This window comes from Rhodnius prolixus, unplaced genomic scaffold (assembly GCF_049639745.1).
Source record: "Rhodnius prolixus isolate KJV_2025 unplaced genomic scaffold, Rpr scaffold_5, whole genome shotgun sequence".
Taxonomy (NCBI): Eukaryota; Metazoa; Arthropoda; class Insecta; order Hemiptera; family Reduviidae; genus Rhodnius; species Rhodnius prolixus.
The window spans coordinates 33,105,500-33,129,483 of record NW_027411624.1 but is presented as its reverse complement, the minus strand read 5'-3'; the positions used below and the strand labels follow the sequence as shown (position 1 = coordinate 33,129,483).

Genomic DNA, 23,984 nt, shown 5'->3' with positions numbered 1-23,984 from the left:
GCTGGCACTTTTTTATATTTAAAGTTTACTAAGAATTAGCTGTAAAACTAGTGTAATCAATGTGTACACAATTATTTCAGAAACATCTAGTTCTTAAGATTTTCTCTGGTTTTGCTTAAATAAATACATTTAACTTGGATATATTCTCTTTCTCAGTTAAAAATTATTTTTGTATAACTTATTTTTCTCTTCCTTTCGTGTAATTAATATTAAGTGTGATTCTCATGTGTGAAACAAGATGTTTCTAATTTTGTGCAATTAATTTTTCTATACGAAATGAATTAAAATGAAATAAAACGCGAGAAAAAATTTATCATCTATTTTTAATTAAAGGAGATGTCGTTTTTATAGCTAACTGACTTATTCTTATAAAATTCATTGAAAATATTATGTTTTGGGTGTATTATTTTCTGCGTTAATAATTCTACTCGTAGTGAAACTTGATCTTTAATAAACAAAAAATTGGTATGATTTTTGGGTTGAAGAAGACCTCACGAATCAAGTAAATCCATATTTATTTTTATCGATTTAGTTTCTAGCTTATTGAAATTTCTGCAAACATCAAACCAGTAATCATTTTTAATAATTGTTTTTTATATTAATTGATGATGTGCTACAAAAATAGAAAAGTTACTTTTAATAAAATTGGTTGTTCAAGAATAAAATAAAATACCATCCTAAGTGATAGCTAGCAATTTACAATTGCGATGCCAATTTTTAAAGGAATAGACTTTTAAAATTGCGTTTTATCAGATTTCCAAATTGCACAAAGTGTTTTAATTTCCTAATTACCACTCCAAATAAAGAAGCGATGATTTGAAAAAAAATACTTTTTCAATGAGTATTTCTTAGATAACATTATTTTCCCATGATAAGAATGGAAGCAATAATTTGGTGATTTCATTGTGTTAATATAAATCTTATTTAAATGATGATTCTCTAAAATAACAGCTGATACTCTGATATCCCCTCAAAAGAAGAAGAAAAAAAAAAAACTATCCGACTAGGCTTTCAAGGAGTGGTAATGAAATTTTTGAGAAATATCTCGTCAACACATTTGTAATGTAAGTTAAGCTACAATTACCATATTATTTTGAAAATGTGTAATAATTTAGTTTAGGACGTAAATATATTATGGGATGAAAGTTTCAATAAATGTCCATGTAATTTTTGCCAAGTGGTAAAAACGAAAAAAGAAATTGTTAACTAAGGCTGTTAAATGCAAAAAAAAAACTTTAGTTACGATTATTATAAATAATATTTATTTAGTATTAAGATAATTAATATTTGACTGGTTTATTAAAATATGTGATGTTAGTTGTCTGGAATTTAAGGTTGAGATCTGTAATAATATTAAACGTAATAAAATTAATAATTATCCGAATTGGTTTATACTTTAGTAAATCTCTTTTTTCAAAATACAAGAAAAAAAATGTTGTGATTTAAAAATATTTTAAAAATTTTGGACGATTTTTATTCTTGGATATTTTAATTTCTTGTTTTAAAAAAGTAAATTGGTACAAACCTCAAAATCAGCTCAACCTTACATTTACATGACAGGCAATAAATCTTAGAATTTTTAAGAAAAAGAAATAAAAATTAATTAGGTATAATGCATACATATTTATGTAGTAAGCAAATTTTTCCAGTGCATGCATGTTGAGTTCACTGTCTTATTCTCCACCCTCCTTCCTATACCCCATACGAATATAATTAAGGGTTTTTTCTAATTTCTCTCTGTAGGTGCTTTCTACTTATAAAAGAAAATCGTATCTTTTTTGAATGAACAAATAAAAAAAGAAAAAACATTCAAAATCTTAATTTCTGTATGTTTTTCAAAAGATACAGCAAACAGAAAAGTTAGTAATGTAATGTGTTCTATGTGTAGTTATTTAATAAATTATTACTCTTTTAATTAAACTATTATTTCCAGATTCTCTTTTAATTTCTTTTATATACAAAAATAAATCGGTATAAACATTTTGATTGCTAGGTGTGGTCTTCATTTATTTTGGCCAACAAAGTCTATAGTCCGTAATTTAGTTATTTAGGATCCTCTAGAGCGTTGCCAAGCCAGAGGAGCTAAAATATGCAGAAAATCTTCGAATATGGGCTTTGGCAAAGATAGTTTTCGTGAATGGCTTCAATTGAGTTTTTTCCTGTCCCAAATTTTATCCTGTCCCAATTTTTGTTGTATTTATTTTTGTTTCTCCGCATTGCTGAAGACATTCACCAACATACAATCATGAATATTAGATATTAAAGGGGCTCTTTCGGAAAGAATATGTTATAAAGCATTATATCCATAGAGGTATTCTGCACAGTCATAAAGAGAACACATGGCCACTGTTATAAAAGTCGTGGAAATGATTGTAGGTAACTTCGCTGCTAGAAACAAAAAAAAAAATCTCTTGTTTAAAAGTCTTTTTTAGGCACACATAAGAATCATTCATTGTTCATATTTGAACAAGACGCTGCAGTCCTAATGTGAATGTTAGAATGGCAACATGTATCTTTCTAAATCTATATTGATCTTTCACCACGCTCTCCTGGCACATAGAACGCGATTTATGGTGGTCTGGAACTTGACATTGCAGGACGATATTTGTGGGATTGTTCTAAACAGATGGCCTTGCTAGTACGCTTAGGATTTGTCTTATATTCTGCATCTTTTGTAATGAAAAAAAAAAATTCTTTTAAATAGCGTTACAAACTAAGCAAAAAAAAAAAAAGTTGAAGTTGTGTGAATGATATCAATTTGAAGAAAGAACTACCACCCTGTGATTGGATTTAACGCACACAATGATAGGTTTTCTAAATTGTTCATATGTTGCGAGAATGTTATGAATAAATGAATGACTTAATGGAAGAAGCCAAGCATATGTCTGATTTGACCAATGTACTTGGTCCAATGTTGGACACTTTGTTCCGATTCAAATCCTTGAATGGTAAGGACAATATCTTTCGTTTCTGTTATCGTGCCACGACCAAATCGCTTTCTGTGTGGCGGGGCCTTTTAAGCAAGTATGTTTAAATTCATTATCTAGTTACCCTTATTCAAATTTACTAACCAAACATTTTAGTTTCTATCGTTAAAAAATCCACTTTTTATCAGAATCCTATCATTCCAATTAAACAATTGAAGAAGAAATTTCTCTTAAATAAAATAATTGAGAAATCTGTAAACATTCATTGTTCAAATTATTGAATGAGGCTTTCACTTTCTACTAGACGGCAATCAAGATGTTTTTACTTTTCAAATAAGATTAATTCACTGTTGGTAATAGGTAAAAAAAAAGTTATGTAGCACTTTTTCAATTAGTATATAAATAAAACGTAAGATTTTGGTGTGTTAAATTTGTATAATCCAATTAATTAAGTTAATATTTGAACTGCATAATGGTGTAATGCACAGTATTTAGCATTTTAATGTAATGGGGCTTTTTCAATATAAATTAGATGCGTTTTAAAAAACAAAAGGAAAAATGTGTTGCTGTTCATACATTATTTTCTTCTTTTAAAATTAAATTTATTTTTATCTTTTTATATATATAAAAAAGACTACATTCTACTTCAAAAGTTTATTGAAAATTAACATTTGTAAAATCTAAATATTTGTGAGAAACAACTAACATAAACATTTGGCACTTGATTCCTCATGTTTAATATAAGTTTTAATTTATTTAAAATTATTTAAGTAACAAAAAAAAAAATACACTGTAAATGTTCATGATAATGCAAATTAATTTTAGAAGTCCATTCCAAAGGAAAACAAAATCATTGCATGTAGAAGGCATTTACTCTATATGATTGAAAAAGCAAAACCTACAAAGGAAATAGTTAAATGATAAGTCCGTATAGTATTTTTAATTAGCATGAAGTTAACATAAATTAAAGATAGGATGGTGGGTTTATAACGAGTGTTAGGCTCCAGGTACTTAACGATTGGTTTATACTTCACTTATAATTATGGTTAGATCAAAGTATGTGTGTAAAGTAAAAAAAAAAATTGCAATCATTCTCCACTCGTGGGAATAAGAATCTTTTTTAAGAAAGAATAAAACATTTACAGTACAATTTATAAAAGAGAATTGATTAAAAATAAATCAAATTAAAGAAAAAGAGAAGTATTTCTTCATTGCTCCCACAAAGTGTTGATAACTCTCAATTAGATTTCGAAAACAGTAAATTATCTAGTTTCAAGCGGAGTACCTGGAACATTTTTTGTGTAATTCTAGTACAAGAAGAACTGTTCCAAGCTTTCAATTTTAACTTGATGAATGCAACTGAATTTTGGAAGTTTGTATTTCAATAATTTATTTTTTGGGTTGAAAAAAGAAAGTATGTATATTGTCTTTCGTAAACCTCCAATCACTTTCAAGGTGGCATTAAGCTATATAATATTTCTCATAATTATTTGTTTGTGGAGAAGGGACAAGCACTAGGCTGTCAAAGTTCCTCAAAGAACAAACTGCAACATTAGCGGAAAATTCCATCTCCACCTAATAAGATGCTCTCACTCCTTTCTGAATAAATAGAAAGATAATCTTTAGGGGCACTAACAACTAAATAGATGGATCCTTTTTTCTCTAATAAAGTGGCTCAAAAATTGCACAAAGTGATGGAGTCATTAGATTGCAGGACTCAAGAGGGAGTAGCTTAATAACGCCTATTTAATTACGTCCTAGAAGATCTATCATGGCTCTTTAAGTGCCAGTGTTTGAAATGGGAATAATTGAGTGTGATGATGAGCTAGATTAGCCACTCACTACATACTCAAATCTTAAACAATTGCAATCAACTCTCTCTCCAGGCGGAGCTAAGTAATACTGTTTGCGTGTAAATTGGTACAATATTGAGTGTTGTTAGACTGGGATATCCGTAGAGATGCCAAGTCTCATGAACAAGTAGTTAGTCCACTTTTCCATAGGTTTTAGAACACAATTGGTAGATTCATTTAAAAAGTCTTACCTTCAGTTAAGACGCATATTTGCAAGTTTATAATTGGACTTATCAATTACAGGTAGTATAGATTATCTGACAGATGCAGATGTCTAGAAATGCCACACTCTCTTATTCTCCACACCATGAACTTTAAAGGTGCGTTTTGCGAGCCATTCAAAAAAATTATAATCTCACTTGCATGACGCTTATGAGATTGTGTAGATCTAGGAGAATTGTACTACTTCAAACTGAACGCATGCATTTAGAAAATTGAAGTCGTTCCGCAGATATATCTTGTGGAACTATCAATTTTGTAAAAATTGCTACTTACCTTTGTTGAAGATGTCAAATCGCATATTATCACTTCATTTGTAAGAATTGTATGTAATTATTTAATTTTAGGTTGTGATTAATCTGAAAATTTGTCCAACATCTTTTTCTCTTTCTGAATATTACATTTTCTAGTAATTTGTTTCCATTAAAAAATCTAACAACTTTTATTTTAATCTATTTTTTAGTCAGGCAAAGTACCATGACTCTCATGATGTTGAAGAACAACATAAAGGCCACATTAATGCATTTGGAGCACTTATTTCATCACTATTTCTCGAATGGAGAAACAATCAAGCTCATCAGTCGTAAAATGTACTCTCATACATTGTTGAAGTTAGACTAAAATAATAATGGATGCACCCCTATTATGTAAGTCTAATAACTAACGTAAAGCAGAAATCATTAAACTACAAACCTTTTCATCCAGAATCTTCATACGGAATATTTATATATTTCTTTCTTTCTTAGCCCAAGTTTCCTTTTTTCTTTTTTCAAAAAGGTTTTAGTGATGTCCTTTATTACTTGTATGATTATTAAGATGTAACAATAACTCTATGCTTTAAAAAGATCTTATTTTATATCATTTATGTAAGTTTTCCGTTTATTTATACACCTTCTTTTCAAATAATACCAATTATTAATTAATAATAATAATATTACTTATGACACCGTTACACAATAAATTCAAAAATAAAACGAATAAAAATACACAATTTTTATAAATTTTTATTATCAACATAAACGACAAGCTACAATAAACGTCACAAAATGCAAGTAAAAAATTTTAATAATCATTAAGTAATACATACAAATACATAAATAAAGCAAGCAGATTTATTTTAAAAAACGGAAAATATCTGTAGTATTTACTAGTGTTATTAAAAATTACCTAACAAAATCAATAACAAAGTATAACCTTCTATTTTGTGAAATAAGTTTACAGCAACGGTCACCAGATGTCTCTACCTCTCGAGAAATGCCATTCCTTACATTACTGGACTTGCAATATGTTTACAAAAACTTTCGCCAGATGCCTCCACCTTACGGGAGCTACATTCTTTTCATTACCATTTAAAATCAATAAAGTATAACCTTCTATTATTTTGTGAAATCAGTTTACCGTAACTGACACCAGATGTCTCCACCTCTCGAGAAATGCGATTCATTACCTTACTGGACTTGCAATATGTTTACAAAAACTTTCGCCAGATGCCTCCACCTTACGGTAACTACATTCTTTTAAATAAGTTTACAAAAACTGCCACCAGATCACTCTACCTTAACACTAGATGTGTCTGCAAAAAAAAAAAATTCAGTATGATGTAGGAAGTCAAGGGGAGAGGATACTTCTTTGTTGCCAGTCGTCCCAAATAGATGACATATCTGGGTGTAAGATTACTGGACTTGCAATATGTTTACAAAAACTTTCGCCAGATGCCTCCACCATACGGTAACTACATTCTTTTAAATAAGTTTACAAAAACTGCCACCAGATCACTCTACCTTAACTTAGATGTGTATATATTACTGCAAAAAAAAAAAAAAAATGTCTTTCAGTATGATCTAGGAAATCTAGGGGAGAGGATACTTCTTTGTTGCCAGTCGTCCCAAATAGATGACATACCTGTGATGGAAGGTACATATGTTGTTTAATGCTGGTTGAAGGAAGGTTGAAAAATGATGCTAGTGATCTAAAAAATTGAAACGAATATGGGTTTCTTTATACAAAACTCTAGTAAAAAGATACCCCACCCTCACCACCCTGTGAACAAAACTACCTAAATAAGCCGCTACTACAAATGTCCAGACGAGAAGGAACATTCATTTAATACACTTTTTTCAGCGTAAGTTAATTTTATTTTGCCTTAATTATGTTATGATTATTAAATAATAACAAAATACCACCTAACTATAATATTATTTAATTTTAAAAACTCTTGAAGTTAAAATAATAAACAAATTAAAACAATGAAATGTAAAAATCATTTTATTTTATACCAATCCGCTACCAGGTAGCAGCACTTTCTAGACAAGATATCACTTTTCGGCTGCAAGTTTATGTGGGCTTTGTTTTAATAAATCAATAAGAATAAAAATTGCTAATTACAGGTAGGTGTTGCTCACTACTAACTATAATTTCATTTTTTTTTTTAGTAACAATTAGTTATAAGTGTGCTCGTTTTTACAAATATTATATTGGTGAAACGCATGAGCTTCACGTCAGATTTTTTTTTTCTAAATAACAAGTTGCAGATTATTTTTTAACTAAATAATATTTAGTTAAATGTTTGCAGAAATCTAGTGACAAGTCATTTAAATTGTTTTGAATTTCATAATTCATTGTGTGGTAGCTCTCCTCCATAAAGTTCCGGAAAAAGATAACAAGTACTTATAACTAGTTTTTAATTTGACGTCGTTTGAACATCCAATGCGTTTTATAATTCTTAAGTGCCTAGTTTTCTAATAAATATTAAATTATTCAACACATATAGATAGATTTGCTCCAAGATTTACAACTATTGCTAATTTGTATGATATGTTTGTACAGGCATGCAATATGCGAGACCCTATTCAACTTAATTTGTACCAATTTCTTTCAAAATGCCAAACTTGCTCTAAATGCGCAAATTATATTGTAATTGCAGCTAATAAGATGTAATTAATACTTATATATGATGTAAATGAGCGCCGAAAACATTAACAAATTATTCATTTTCACCTACCTAATTGGGAGTACAAATAGAAGTGTTCCTTTCTTCCATGCAACATACTAGTATACTTACCTCGAGAAAAATGTAAGTAAGAGCCAAGTGGAAGTGGAATAGATGTAAATAATCTGTTACTCTTATATGTAGGTATGTATGCAAATTTATATTTATATAAGTAAACTTTTGCTAATTTGATTTTAAACAGAAGCTAGCTCTGTGTTTCGCAGTCAATTTTCAAAGTAAAGAAAGAATAAGCGAAGTTTACAAGTTCAGGAATTTATGAGTTCATTTAAAACACAGTTTTTGACAATAATTGTCCACAGTTGTGAAGCAATTTTAAATCTTCAGTTAATTTAATAGAAGTGTTCCTTTTTTCCATGCAGCATAACTAGTACCTCAAGAAAAACGTAAATAAGAGTGAATAAATGTAGTTTAAATAGGATTTAAATAAATAAAACAACAATGTAGGTTTAATTCCTTTTTCTTTTCTTTTTTTACATACTCTATACAAAAAAAATTTATAATTGTAAAACCCGACAGTAACCAAAATTGAGTCGACTGCAATGATTACGAAAGGATAATTGCATAAAGGAAGACGAGGGATGGATATAAAAAGCGAAATGATATGAATAATATACACAATATAACAATGAAATAGGAGATAAGGATATGTTATGTATTATTGATCCTCTTATAGAATAGAAGATACGCTTGTGCTGATAAAACTCTAGCTTCAGATACCAGACTAACATGGCTATCACTGATACAATACCATAAATTTGTACTGTCACGGCATATCTGTAACATAAATAAATGAATTAGTATAGCAATATTCTAAAATTGTGGGATAAATCTTAGGGTCCAAATGGAGAACTAAGGCTGTCATATTTCACACTCTTTCCATTTGACATTCTCCAATAGCTAAAGCATGTGTAACACGTCTACTTTGAGTTTTTAAAAGCCTCAACGAACTGGTAACCACATAGAAACGTTGGTGATAACTCGTAAGGTAAGCGAACTTTCAACAATAATGCAAAACAGTGTATATTCTTAATTAGCTGCAGTTTAGAGAATTTTATTGCGAAAAAAAAGATTGTTTTAATAATATATTTTTATAAACGAGTAACTAAGAAAAAGATTCTACAAAAATGACTTTCATTTCAGACTTGCAAGGTCATAACCATAAGTTTTACAAAAAATACCGCCTACTTCGTTCATTTTAATATTTTTTAAATAATAAACTAACCCATTTATTCAACTTCCTGCCTTATTTTCCTAATTGCTTGGAATCTTCTTTTTAATAACTGAAAGACAATCGACAATTGAAAAGTTACAGAAACCACAAAACTTATTATTCAGTAAAATGGCAGAGCTCCACTCATTCAATTTTCTTCAAGTTTGGAATTCAATTGATACAAATTCAATTCGTTTATGTTATACGTACATTGTAAAAACCGGTGAAAACCATCAATTTCGAATACTTAGCATGATCATTGCGATTGCATTTATATTTACATCAAATTCAAATATTGCATTTGCCTCACAAGAGTTTACGTTAGTTCAGAACATTCTTTTAGTAAACGAACGAGAAAAAGTGAACACTTAATACTTAAATAAACTGTTAATCTAAAATTAAATATCTAATTAATTTCGTACCTTAACGTAAGCTACGTAATGTCCTCCGTTCATTGTTCCGCTATGTTCTACTAGACCATACAGGGTATACAAGAGATCTGATTTATTATCGTCAGCTTTCTTAGTTCCCTCCTGCAAATCAAAATGCAAATGGTTAATGTAATATTCTTTCTTTGAAATTCCTGTCCTTCAGAAGCACAAATTCCAAGATACCACAGGTCATTGTTCAACGAATAATGATAATAATAATAATCTATTCATCGTCAATGAAGGTGTCAATTCACCATAAATTTTGACTAGATTTTGTAAACTACTTGGAAATGCTATATGGATCAACGATGCCCTGGATCTAAAGCACCTGTTAAACAACATTCGAGTGGTTCGTTCCCCGCTGAATAAAATAGGACAACTTATCACAACAATCGATGCTAGCAATCCAATCGCAATAACTTGCTTCTCCGTTAATATCGCATGGACTCAATAGTAAGTAACTTTTACTAGCTGTAATTCATAATAAACCTCTTGAAAATACTGTCGAGTTAATCTCCATGTCTGTAGGGAAACTATGCGAGATAATATTCAGCTTAAAACTATATTAAAAAAAAAGAAGAAGAAGAATATTATGGATTGCATTAACATTAAAAGCAGTTTCCCATAAAATACTCACGTTGTCCATTGTACGAGTAACAGCGTTCATACATAGTCAATAAATATTTCAATTTAAAGATGTAAGAATACATCGTTGCAGAATCCTGCACATACTGTGCAATATATATTTTTTATGTGAGAACTTATAACGAAAATAAAGAAAGAAATAATTGACTCAAAATTACCTAAGATAAGTTATAATTTCAAGAACACTCACATGACTAGAACAAGGTGAATGACCTAATAAATTGAAAATGTTTACACAAACGATAATACTTTTTAAAATTGAAAGTATTTAATATATGCATTTTAATTATTTTTTTTTAGGGGTTAATAAAATAAATATAATTAAATGTTTGTAAATTAATTTATAAATTACAGCTTATTTGGTACGACATTTGCATCAGCTGATGGAATTCTATGATGGCGGTTAACTATCGCTGCAATACGCACGTGATTGAACCTATCTTACCTTCTTTCTTTACCATTTACATGAGAATACTGAAAATATGTTACCAATATTGGGTAGAGAACATATTGAAAGATGACAAAACTCCTCCAAATAAAGTGAATTAAGTAACTAGTAAAGTAACTGCCTATTTTTTCAGGCAGGCTGTACGTCCAACTACCAAATTAGGTGTCGTGAACGGAGGCGCCTCGCAAACATAGTTTACTGTAAATTTCTTTTATTAACCATTAAATAAAAACCAACACAATCAAGTAAGAGACGAAAGAAACATTTTAAGTGAAAGTCTAATTCTCTACATAATCATCTTTGTCTTTTTTTTTAAATGGCTATAAAGTCCGAAACCCTGACATAAAGAAAGAGAAAGAAGCATGCCCCATCAGCAAAGCAAATCTCTTTTAACTAAACTTACTTCTCTTTTAACTAAAACCAACAACTTACTGTATTTTTTTGAACAGATGCTGATGGTACAGAATATGGGGTTAGATCGAGCTGAAGTGGAAAAGAAACATGCCGGCATAGTTTACGACATGTCATCATTTGTACTTGAAATCTCTTTAAATGAATCACTAGAGCTGGCGGCGCTTGGCTGATTAACATTTGTTTCGTTGAATTTGTGTAAACAGATTTGCCATCTGGATTACCTGAAACAATGAGAAGATTATTGTTTTGGATATATTTCTTATCAAAAGTAGCATTAAAAAATTAGATGTCTGGTGAGATACACTCACACGACTTTAAATCTTTCTTGATATCTACTTTAATCTATTTTGTGCAAAAAAAAAAAAATCACCACCCCAAAAATCAATTTCTCTAAGTGATTCTTTCGCTTAACAGATTTTCATCAAGTTTCAAATTTAACCAACTTTATTTTATTCCTACTCATATTACATAGATAATGAAGCCACTCATTATTAGAATCCTAATCAACCTCTCTACCAGAAAAACTGCGTTAAATTGATTTTCTAGGTAAAATGTTTGAAATAAATGTTATAATCGTATGGAAAAGTTTTTACTATAAATTCTTCTCAAAAAATAAATAAACCTATGCAGTAAAATGACTCTTCGATTAGACTGACTTTGTCCGAAAGCTTAATCCTTGTTGGTACCAAATTGAAATAAACATTTTTGAACATTCTTCGTTGTTAGGTTATACTGTTTACATACATCATTTTTTTAAAAACAACCTTTCTCAGACTCACGAGACCACAAAACAGATACGGGTAAAAACTCTTATTATACTAGAATGTATAAAAGTAGTTATACCTGAAGAACATGTATCACAAGCAATTTTATTGCATCCTGTCATGAGTTCAGCCTGAGTTGATTGGGCAAGAGAAGTATGCAGACAGCAGCTATCGGCTGAGTCTTGTTTTGATACTCTATTGCAACCACAACCGCTTTCTGTAAAAAATACTTATATGAGAAGGCTTGTTCCTTAGAAATTTAATTGCACTTTAAAATTAGGCGAACTATTGGATGTGTTGAATTTTTGACCGATTAAAATTTATCTAGCTTTTTGATAAAGAGTAATTAACAAAAAGGGACTGATGTTAAGTTAAAATGGGACTTATTGATTAATGTCTATTTTTTTTGCCAACGAGCTGCCATTAAATTACAATTCTGCGAAGTATTTTTTCACATAAGAGGATAACTCGGGTAACTCCTGGCAGGTATTTGATTATTTAATATTTATTGAAAAGGTCATTATTGCTTCCATAGACTATCTTCGGATATTTTGGTAGGGTTAGCAATTGGCTATTAAGAACACTGTTTAACAGTCGAGTAGGATTTATGCAGTACCTCAAGGAGGTAGACAGAACATGGGGCAAAGATTCTGAACCACTCTCTGGCAAGGTTCTCCCTGAAAGTAGAAATCTACGAGGCGGCAGAAGAGCTCTGACTCGGAATCCACTGACTCAATCCCTTCCCAAAAGCACTTCCTACGTTCTTATAATGCACAATTAATTCTGATTAAACTTCTAATTAGCAATACTCATAATTACTACCTCCAGATTCTTTATCGCCACCAGCGTTTCGAGCATTTAACGCTTCAGAACCTCTGCCACTATTCTGGTCAGCTTCCTTTTCCACTAACTGCTCCTCTACCTCATGTACAGGCGGGATGGTTTCCTCGTTAAAAGTAAATTCTAAATTTTTGAGATCAGATGGTTCATTTGAGTCATCACATGGACTTCCTGGCCGAGCAATTAATCCTTAAAAAGTAATCATTTGTTATAGTATTATTACAAAAAGCAAACATGACAATATTCACTAATAACCTTAAACAATATGAACAGAAGTCTAATGGATTTTTAGGGTACTGAAAACAAAGGAATACAATACGGAATAAGACAGATCACACTTAGTACAAGGAAAATATAACAATATTTAGACTTTTCAAAACATCTGACGTATGTCGGAAACTGATGGATTGCATGAGTACAATTTTAACATTAATTTAATGATTAACCTTACGAGAACGCCTCTCCTAAATTTATAGAAAATATTCATGAACTGCAAGTACATCATTTAATCTTGAGCTGCAGAGAAATAATAGGAAACTTTTTTTTTTAGCAAATGATGTTTTTACTAGGATAATGAAGAAAAGTTGAGGTTGCAAACGGAATCCTGTTATGATACGAAAGAAAAATATTTACCCTAAGTAGGATGAAGGGCAAACCAAGTAGGCACCAAACTAAGATTGGTTTTGGCCCATTCTCAACCCAATCCTATGAATGTCCATCAGTAACTTTAGGTAATTATTGAATGGAAGGTTTTTTTTTTAAACTTCCAATCATTCCACTTGGCAATAAGTAACCGCGACCAGGTCGAAAAGCAGTTTAATCAACAAAAGAAGAAAATAAGACTGTACTCTTCATATATATAAAAATTGTAAACAAAAAATAAAAATTGCATCGGGAATAGATCAGTTTTCAGGCAATATGTTCAATTAAAAAAAATTAAAATAAAATTTCTATGCGTAAAAGTAAAATGTCAATTTAATATAAATATCTATAGTGACTACCTTGAGTAGCAGAAGCCAGTTCGTTCGAATTATCTGATTCTTCTAAATCGCCTAGCACCATCTGATCTTTATTTAATGGTCCGTAAACTACATCAAAATTAGTTACTTCTTCTTCTGGAATATCATCAAGAGCTGGTTCATAAATATCGTCTAAATTATACATTAATAATTTCTGATTACGTTTATTGCCTACTGAAATTTAAATACATCAATTTTAAAATAGCATATTATTTTTCATTGTAAAAAGCTTTTAGATTACAATGACCTTTACTTACCTTCTAGTTCTGCTTTATCTGTAAACGGAATATCCATTGGCATCTCCGTTTTTTCATCGAAGGTAGGCATTTTCGTACTTTCCTCTACCCATTTACAACACATTGCTGCAGACTCTACAGTAGAACTACATTCGGCTTCTTGAACTGTTACATTCTGAACGGCCGGTGGTGATGGAGGTCGTCTTCTAACGTGGGCTGGTGGGTGACAACTTCGCATCCAACTTCCGCCTTTCTTTGGGTATGTAATCTTGGGTGCGCCACTAAAAATATTTAACAATTTATTATTTCCTGGTTTATTCTAACTTCATTCGTAATTATTTCTGTGACATCAATAGCTTTAAAATATTTTGATATAAAAAAAAAGATATCACAGACTCTCATGACATTTTTCAAGAATATTATAGACCATCAAAAATAGCCCGTACTTAATCTTGAAGAAGGTCAGGCCTGAAAATAATGGAAGACACGAAGTGCAGCAAGCAGTCTAACGAGTAAAATAAATTTTTGTTATCATCGACTTATTAAAGGAATTATAAGGTGGAGTGGATTACCTGAGGCCTACACTTAGCTGCCCGAAAATCTACAGCTACATAAGGACCCAAGTTAAAACCTACAGAATAATCTGAAACTTTCTACAAACAAGAGAAATTGTTGAGCATTTTGGCCAGCAAGTTGATGTAAAAATATTTTTAACACTTTTATTTGAATTATTTGTTTTGTATTATGAATGTTTTCAGGTGTTGGATGAGCTTTCCTCCAAAATTTCTAGATTTCAGTAGTTTAAGTCTCCAATAAAACAATTTGAATAATATTCAGATGTGAAGCGCCATTACTCACTTTTCTGAAGTCAATATTTCATTAAAGGGAAGTACTGCAACTTCCGTTGTTTCGACAGATTCATCTTCTTCAGTAATTGCAGTAGTAGTATTGTTTAATACTTCTTCAATACTAATTTCAGACCTGCAACACATTTATTTTAATTACCCAATGTCTGGTGTGAGATTATTACATTTTAAAAGGATAATCACCTGGAAGAAGTAGCTCCCTCAACTCCAGACGAGGCAGGAGAAAATCTATCTAAAGAACTAGGACTGCCATCTCTCTGAGGCGATTCTGGACAGCCCAACTTTTCAGAACAGTACCCAGATTCCTGAGTTTCCTGAGTGGCTGTCCTGCTGATAGAACAGCCAAATGACCAAGATAAATCATTCAATCGTTTTCAAAACAAGTATTTTATACAAATTTATTAGAAGGACTTACAGAAGAGAGGATCTGGTGTCATCCAGCGAAGGATGGGAGCTATGATGATTAGAGCATATCGAAGTGTGAATCTGGGGCGACAATCTGTTTTGGCTTATTACACCACCGCTTACATCTCCTTCAGAGGTTATATGAGTTATTGGAGGAGTCAACTCTCTAGTACCTTCATCTACTTCAGGATTAGTTATTAAATTTGATGTATTTAGCCAAGCAGTGACTTGGGCATCACAATCTCTTTTCTGTTCATCACTTGCAAGATTTTGTTCTAAATCATTATCTTGTAAACGAAGAGAACACAAAGCAGAAGGATTTTCTTTTTTATCAAAAAATTCTTTAATTTCTGGACAATCTTTACACTCTTTTCTAGTTTCTTTCTGTACTCCTAGTAAATCTTCAATTAGGGATTCTTGTTCTTTTTGACTAGTTGTATTCACAATGCATTCAGTCTCTTGTTTCTCAATATTATCCTTCATTGTTGCACCAGAACTAGGCCCATTGGAATCAAACCAAACCCCTTGATTTCCACAATTAACTTCTGAAGAGTTCACAGCAACTTCTGTAGTCAGTTCATTGTCTTTGGCAGGATTAGATCCTTTACTGCCGCAATTCGTTTCTTCTGAATTGTCTTCTACATCTCCTTCTACATCGCTATCTAACAAATAATACAAAAAAAAGATAGGTTAAATATTATTTATAACCAATAAAAAATAATGCAATGATAGTGCCTCTATCTTTGGTCGTATTTAAAGCAACATCTTTAAAAAAATATTTTTTGATCTTTAGCAGCATCAGAAACCTTGAAAGAGACAAACAGTCATCTATCAACGTACCATTATTAAGGCTAAGATGCTTAGTTATTCTGTTGGTTTACAAATGAAACGTCTGCATGTTTTTAAAATCTACTGTTAATCTCCTAAATGTTTAAAACCTCTGAACAGTATCTGTAGGCAAAGTTAACTCAAAGCTGAAGTGTTGGTCAAGTTATCTCACATTTGAGGAAAATGTCCAGCAGATTAAGAAGAATAAAACTTTTTAGATAATATTTTGTCTAAAAGAAAGTTTTTTTGATCATTCCATAATAAGGACTGAGTATCATAAAACAGTATACTTCAGTAATTAAAGAACAATTAGCCGGTGTTCAACGTTGAAAAGTGAACACAATACCAACGAAAAAACGTGGCAATAAGAACGTTTCAGCATTTTGGCTCCAAAATAGAAGCGGGATTCTTTTTATTTGCTTGCAAATTGGAAAACACGACAGACGTACGATGAAAATCCCCGTCTAGAAGGGGTGAACTATTATGACCTACTTAGCTCACTACGGCCTGAGGTTCGACAAATGAACTAAGCCTCCTATTTAAATTCAGATACTGGTATTCGTATAGGTTACAGATTGGAGTAAGTCTATAAAGTTATAGAGAAAAATGTATATGTCAAAGATAAAAAAATATTTGGAAAACTACAAGAAATATGAGAAGTTTAGTTTACTCCATTATCAAAGTTAATTCTTCAATAAAGTTAGCAATACCTTGATGTTCTTCGTGATTCTTTTTTACATCTTTGGTTAATGGATCTTCAACTAGAGCTGGTGGCGAATCACTTTCTTCTTTTTTAGAATCCTTTTCATTACTATTATTATTATTACTTTTGGCCTGATTCCGATTCATCATTTTCTGTAATCTTCTTTCCTTTTTTAACTGACTTTTAGACATTGTTTGTCTGGTACCATTGTTATTGTTGTTTTTATTCTCTTCTTGTACACTTTCTGAGAGATGTGACTGATTTTGATGATACTGCTGATGACCACCTTTACGACGCATGCAGGGAGGTTGAGGCTAAAAAAAAAAAGATTATGAACAGTAATTTATATTATTTTAGTTTCTGATGATGTACACCTAACTTTAATTTTTTCTTAATCCTAGCAAAAGTACCCTACCCTAAGAGGAAAGCAGTTAGGGATCTAGACATTCCTGAGGATATCACAACCTAATAACACGTACAATATAACACTGATCCCAAATGTACACATGGGGCCTGCAGAGGTAGGTGTGCAGCTTACTGAAAATTCTTGGTAGCTTTAGATCCCCTAAATTTTCTATGGAAATATAACTGTTATCCTAAATCAATTGTTCTATGGAAATATAACAGTTTTGCAGACGCCACTGAATCCGGAAACCTCTCGAAAGTATGACGTAAATAAAATCTTTAGTGAATACTCATAAGGCTACTTCTTACTTAACATTTACTGCTTAACTGGCTCATATTGTAATTGAACTTTAATAAAATAAAATGATCTATTTGCAGTAGAGTCACAAGCGACCAACAAACCAGAGTATTCTTAAAATTTTGTGACCTCTTTCTACGAGTAAGTATTCACTTTTTTCATAAAACTTAACGGATACATTTTAACGTAATTGAAGCTTCTTTCTTCGATTTTAGCATTGTTTCTTCATACCCACACTCAGACAATTTGCTAAAATCGTTTGTATTCAATTAAGGGACCGCAACATGCACTTGTGAAAACTTAATTTTAATACTATTGATTTTACTAGTAGCGGTTACAATAGATTCTTGCTTTCATCTAAAATTTCATTTCATTATTTTTGGATCAGTCGATCCAAAGTTACTTTGCTCACGCGAAGGAAAAATAATAGATTAAAGAAAAACTTACTTTATCTGGTACTATAGGAAGCGAAAGGTCTAGAAAACTCTCTTCGAATGTCTTTACAGATCGACATTCTTGACATTCAATTCGATTCACTAAGCGACCCTTAAATACTTTTTCTGGTGCAAAAGTAATAGTTTCAGCGACTTCATGATCTAATGCCTTCAATTTCTTTGTCGTCTCTTCGGGTACCTCTTGTCGATCAATTTTCCCAAAAAGACCAAATAACGAAAGAATTAATTTCCTGTAACGCTGTGATTTACATAATAAATTAATAACAAGAAACTTATTTACCATACTTCAAGCAAAATAAATAAAATCTTATATACTTTATGATCTGTCATGCGGACGGAATCTATTAGATAAGTAAATAACTCATGAGCATCGTGTTGGCGATATCCTTGGAACTGAGTCTGGGTTTTAGTTAAGAGGGAATGAAGACGATCAGGCGTTAAAACAGGTCCTCCAGATTGAAGTTTTACCAGAGTATCAACCAAACATTCACTAAAACTATCCCACTGGCCTAATTCTCCTGCCTAAAAAAAAATCATAGTAAATAATAAAACGGTAAAATGATTATGATAATAACAAAAAAATTAAAATAAAATAATGATACTTTGGAAATTGCAATTATTTAAACAAAAATTAAAATTAAACAGGGTCATATTTTCTGTAAATCTATGAATGCTAATCTTCAGTGCAGTGTCCTTATTGCCAAAGTACTTCTATCTCGCAAATATAAGTCATTCACAATACCCTTATAAATTGAACATTCTGTAGTCGATGGTTCTTTGGCTCCTTCTATTTGCACAGGATATTGTAAGCCTCCTATTTTAGAATATGAACCCTAGAATCTCTGTTGATGGGTTAATAAATATTCATTGTTCAATTCAACCTTAGGGTTGTATCCTTCAAATTTCAATTTCGTAGCAAGCATTTTTTATTCTTTGTCATTTGCTAAAGCATAATACTAATAATATAAAAGGCTAACGGTTACAATCTTAATAAAATTAACAGCAAATATCAAGAAAAAACGCACTTAGCCAACTTAAAGTATTATTACAATTGAGCTTAAACCAGATAAACTAAAACTTGTACGGGAATATATACATAGATTCCCCAGTATTGCAATGTTTAAGGCTATGAATACAATGGTGATTTTAAAGTGCGTAAGCTGAATCCAAATGCTTGCGCATATGAACAACCTCATCAAGTTCTAAATATAATAGGTGAGTGTAATAGTGGTTTGTCAGATTCTGAGAAAACCAATAAGGATACCAAGATTCCCGAAAAGAAAAGCTAGTACACTTCCATAAGAGACACTGAAAGAAAAGGTTCGTTCCATTTTGTGCGAAAATCGCGAAGACAGTAGCTCTTTATCAAAAGTGAGCAAATATTCTAATGTAGCTGTTTGTGCTATTGAGTTATGGTAAAAAAAAACCACACAAATGAGTGTTTGCACTAAGCAACCATAAGTTCCTTAAATTAATATTTTCAGGTTGCTATGCAAAACTGGGCTGTTGCTTCGATTACCTTACTTCTTTACCTAACCAAACTAATCAGAATGAAATTACAGAAAGTAGAAGATAACTCTACTAAAAAGAAGTTCCTTCTTACAGTTCCTTGACAATTTTACGTTGATATTTCGAAAGAACTCTAGCTACTTCCAATCGCGTAAGAATAAATGTTATTCGAGCGAGGAAAAACTCAATGACATTTAACTTCGTCATAATTATTTTTTTTTTTTATAACAGTTATTTTGCTAAGCTACAAATTTTGACAATTTTGATTTTTTTTTTCTTCTTGAGGTTATACAATCTATCGATGTAGTGTGTTCAAAATTTTCTCTCTTTTATCAACTCTCTTTATAAAAGTTTGAAACAAAACTAGCTCGACATAACTTGATTTAAAATTTCTCTATCATTTTTTTAAATACATATATATAGTAAAAAAAATAAAAATAAATAAATAAAATGTGTTTATTTAGAAGCGGCGAGTCTTGCACCACACCAAAAGTGTATGTTACATTAGGTGCCTAGATAACATAAATTAACTTAACGATTTTAAACAGCTGTTTTTGTTTCATTGAGATTTGGAGTTTGATGTACTGCTGATACCAGGTTGCCCATAACACTTTAAAACTGGCACATTATTTCAATATTCTTGTAATATTAGTTAAATTCTAGTAGAAAGTACTTGTATAATTTACTTAATCATATCATTAAGTATTTCTCAAATTTTCAATAATTATTTCCAATATTTCAATAAGATAGTAATTTTGTTTTACTCGTTTAATCAACACCAAGTTACTTCTACCATTTCAAGCAATTTCTATTATGAAGGGCAATTTCTTTTAAGAATGAGAAGACCTTATAACTGTTCCAGATAAAGATAATTTTTTTATTAAACCCTTACATAAATAAACAGGTTGTTAAAACACTGCCTTATTACTGAATAACTATTCAATAGTGTCTCGATTATTTCTCACTAACCAGCGTAGCTCCACTTCTAAGGACAATGTTAACTTGTTGGTCAGGAAGTTCCATTTGACGTAATGCTTCCACCAAGCCAGGCGTCTGAGCCAGACATTGAAGAACTGAATTGAAAAAACAGGTGTTGCCAAGGTTTGTGAGTCCCTGCAAAATGGTAGAAGAAACTACAATTATTAACGAATAAAGAAATAGAAAAAATAAAAAATAAACAAAAAGATAAAAAGTAAACTTAGGAATGGATTATTCTAAGAATCTTTTTTTAAAAAAAAACTTACTCTAACTGCTGGAGCAGCAGAAACTGGAGTCTTCGGGGGTGGAGGTAGCGGGATTGGTTCGTTTAACTTAGTTCCTTTATTGTCATTAATCTCTTCCGCTGCAATGTAAAAAAATGAATAACTTTTTACACATACTTTAAAACTTATGATCTATTTAAGCAAATTATTGCAAGTTATGGTGAAACTAGGGGAAAGCCTAAGTTTGAAGAATTTCTGAATTAATTTCTTAACATAACATTCGTCTTAATTCATCTACGACGCATTCTCCAGATATGCTGAAATGCACGTAAATGAGAGAATGAGTGTGGGTGAGAAAGAGAAAAATGAAAAAGAGACTCAGTGAGACTTATTTATAATTTAAATTAACCACTTACTAGAATTCGAAGAGTTCTTTGATTCTTGTGAAGGTAAAGGTTGCAAGTTTATTTCTTTATTATAAAGTTGCTCTACAGAACTAACACAAGTTTTGAGTTTTTTGGTGAATCCGGACGGTATATCCGCTTTACATGCATGGCACCTAATTGAAATAAAATTATTCTAATAAAAATATTGAAAAATTAACTTTGATTACAATTATTTTAGATCAAATAAAAAATATAACATTTTTTACGCAAACTTACCAAACGGTAAATGCCGGTATTCTGAGAGTTAAAGCGTGTGAATCCGATCTTGGCACATCATAGTGCGCAGATGAATGCTGTAAGGAACAAGTTTTGGCACCACAACGTAAACAAATCCAGAAATCTTCACTTCCCTGGAATTGAAAGAGAAACGTTTTTTTTTACGAACACAATTTTTACTTTATTCATACTTTAAAAATTCATAAAACCAAATATGCCTGAATTTCATCTTCAATCGGTACACTTTTGATTCATTACTACTAAGTTAATTTTTCAAAATTAGGAAAAATGTTTCATTTCAATTGTTTGCCTTACAAATTTAATTAAGAAGTTCTGCTTCATTCATGCTTGCAATTTAAACAAGTTTCTAAAAAGTTAAAAGAAAAACTACCAATTTTTTCAGGCGGGCTTTACGACAGACTATCAACTACAAAATTAGTTATCGTAGACAGAGGCGACTGATAACTAATTAATTTCAATTCACTAAATAAAAATTAATTGCTGCGAATCACTTCAGTTGGAAGAAAGTTCCTCTCTGATTATTAAAGATCTAAACAGCGAACTATTGCCATTACTAAGGCGCCCTAACCCCTACTTACTTAACATAAAATAATTAATATAATAAAAACAGCGCAGTGGAAAAGTTTTTTTTGCCTTCTAATGGATAAAACTTTAAAAGTGGCGTACATGGTACTTATTTTGAAAATTAGAACCTTTCTTCTCAACAAAGAAATTTTCGGTCATCTCCTTTATAAACGTAAATAGTATTTCGTAAGGGCATTCGTCTCTCTACATGCCTAATCAAATGTTACTTCAATTCATTTCAAAATCTGTAGCTTTGAGATGCTTTGAATTGAAATTCTACCTTTGATATATAAATTCCCCCTTATTTAAGTTGAATTTCGTAAGAGTACAACTCAAAAATACCCTAAAACAATTAGAACAAAATTAAATAATAATAAAGAACGACAGTTTAGGCAAACATCACAATTGAAATTTCATATTCTATTATACCAATTGCTGACATAAGGAGATCTATTTTTACTATCTTATCGCTTGATAAGTAAAAAAAGAAACAAAAAAAAAATCAAATTAATTATTGTCTCAATTCGTCAATTCTAATTTTATTCAAACTCAATATCTTTGATAACTAACAAAAGATAAAATATAAAATATTACCAACATTAACATGGGTTTAAATTACCTCTACAGATTTATTAATATCGTCTTCATTTCCTTCCTTGCAATGAGGACACAATTTTTTGCCAGTAATATATAAACTAATATTTTTTTTAATTTGGTTACCATCAATTGATTTAGCAATGTGAGAACAAGACTGTTTATTTGCTAAAACAAATATTTCTTTATTACCTTAAAGGGCAAGAAAGAAAACTGAGCATCAGTGTAAAATATTGAGAGCTAAGGAGATCTTACTTGAAATTTTGTCAGTTGCACCATCGCCAGATTCTGATGAATCTGCCGCAGCAACTGGTAATTGGGAAGACTGTTGTTGACGAGACCTTTTCTTGCCCATTTCAAAATTTATATCAATCATTGCTTCTACTCTCAAAATTGATCCAATTCTCCATGGTTCTCTTATTTATTTCCACCACTTATTTTGGAAAAGAATTTTTGTACCTTTGTACAATTTTTTTTTATAATCAGTATACTTTTAAAAACCTATAAAGTTGAATTATTAAACTATACAATACACTGTGAATTATTAACAGTAATTCTAATGCACATTATAATAATATCCACTGCACGTGATTGTTTAAACACACAGTGCACTCAAGTAAATTAACTCGTAAACTATATCTGAACTTTTTGGTGTATAACATACTTTTAATAGATTTCCATTAGCAACAAAGATATTCAACTGCACATTTTCCCACAATATGTACGGTGCCGAACTACTTACTATAAACGCACACATTTTATGACAAGTTAGAGGTTAAGAAAAATCATGACTACAAGAAATCGATAGCTGATGATTCAATCGATGTAACAAATGAAGGATTTCAAATTATATTTTTTATAATTTTTTATTTTAGGTAAAAATTAATCTTTCGTTTTCGTATTTTGGCAATACCCTCATAAGTTGGTATTTCGAAATTAAAAAATGCTTCAACGTCCAATCATTTTTAAAATATTCTGACCGCAAACTGCTGCGAAAATATCAATCCATTAACCATTCTAGATTCTAACGAACAAAGCGAAAGAAAAACCCTAGACCCTTTGGATACAGACCCATTTTTACATGAGTTGGAAATATTTCCATTTTTAATCCAATCTACTTCACCAAACTGATCACGTAAACATCTCATGCTTTCGCAACTTGCAAAGGAGTCGACTTAAAGCAGAATGCCTTCGATCTCAGATCTCTGACTACTATTTGTTTCTGGGCAAAGCCAACTGGGAATATATGTATAAAACTTCTTATGCCCAGATAATTTACAATGTAGTGAGTTACCTAGCTATTTATGAAACTAGAAAGTTTGGCAAGCACAAAATTATATGAAAAACAACCGAAAATATCTAGAAATTGCTTCTTCTAGATCCTTACTCGCTTTGTTTTCACTTCTTTACTCATTGAAATAAATCTGAATTATTTTTTAACATCACAAGAGAGCCA

The 23,984-nt window shown here is 30.9% G+C and overlaps 1 protein-coding gene and 1 long non-coding RNA gene across 8 annotated transcripts; one reads left to right on the top strand and one right to left on the bottom strand.

Moving 5' to 3' along the window:
* The first annotated feature begins 5,145 nt into the window (after positions 1–5,145).
* On the top strand, positions 5,146–10,082 carry LOC141458455 (uncharacterized). The gene is made up of 3 exons (XR_012460979.1): positions 5,146–6,727; positions 6,835–8,994; positions 9,921–10,082. It is a non-coding gene; the product is annotated as an uncharacterized lncRNA (long non-coding RNA).
* Positions 8,451–23,343, bottom strand: Usp16-45 (ubiquitin specific protease 16/45). 7 transcript variants are annotated; one of them, XM_074136429.1, is made up of 20 exons: positions 23,193–23,343; positions 22,784–23,029; positions 22,554–22,696; positions 21,350–21,483; positions 21,104–21,246; positions 20,730–20,827; positions 20,455–20,598; positions 18,292–18,498; positions 17,969–18,214; positions 16,826–17,132; positions 15,298–15,949; positions 15,066–15,212; positions 14,875–14,997; positions 14,038–14,297; positions 13,763–13,954; positions 12,744–12,950; positions 12,001–12,138; positions 11,176–11,378; positions 9,642–9,752; positions 8,451–8,783 (listed from the first exon to the last, which is right to left on the bottom strand). In XM_074136429.1, the coding sequence occupies exons 2-20, from the start codon at positions 22,902–22,904 to the stop codon at positions 8,658–8,660; spliced, it is 3,702 nt and encodes a 1,233-aa protein (XP_073992530.1). In that variant the 5' UTR covers positions 22,905–23,029; positions 23,193–23,343; the 3' UTR covers positions 8,451–8,657. The 7 variants fall into 7 exon arrangements, with proteins under 7 accessions (XP_073992530.1, XP_073992532.1, XP_073992534.1 ...); XM_074136431.1 differs by having other exon boundaries at positions 13,763–13,912; positions 22,784–23,310; XM_074136433.1 differs by having other exon boundaries at positions 13,763–13,894; positions 22,784–23,310.
* Between the last annotated feature and the right edge of the window lie 641 nt (positions 23,344–23,984).

Coding starts and splice junctions, on each gene's coding strand:
- Usp16-45 (XM_074136429.1), bottom strand. CDS start 22,904: ATGATTGATATAAATTTTGAAATGGGCAAGAAAAGGTCTCGTCAACAA. Junction 21,247..21,349: donor ATACCGGCATTTACCGTTTG/GTAAGTTTGCGT, acceptor TATTTCAATTAG/GTGCCATGCATGTAAAGCGG. Junction 9,753..11,175: donor CATCTGTTCAAAAAAATACA/GTAAGTTGTTGG, acceptor TTTGATTTGCAG/GAGGGAACTAAGAAAGCTGA.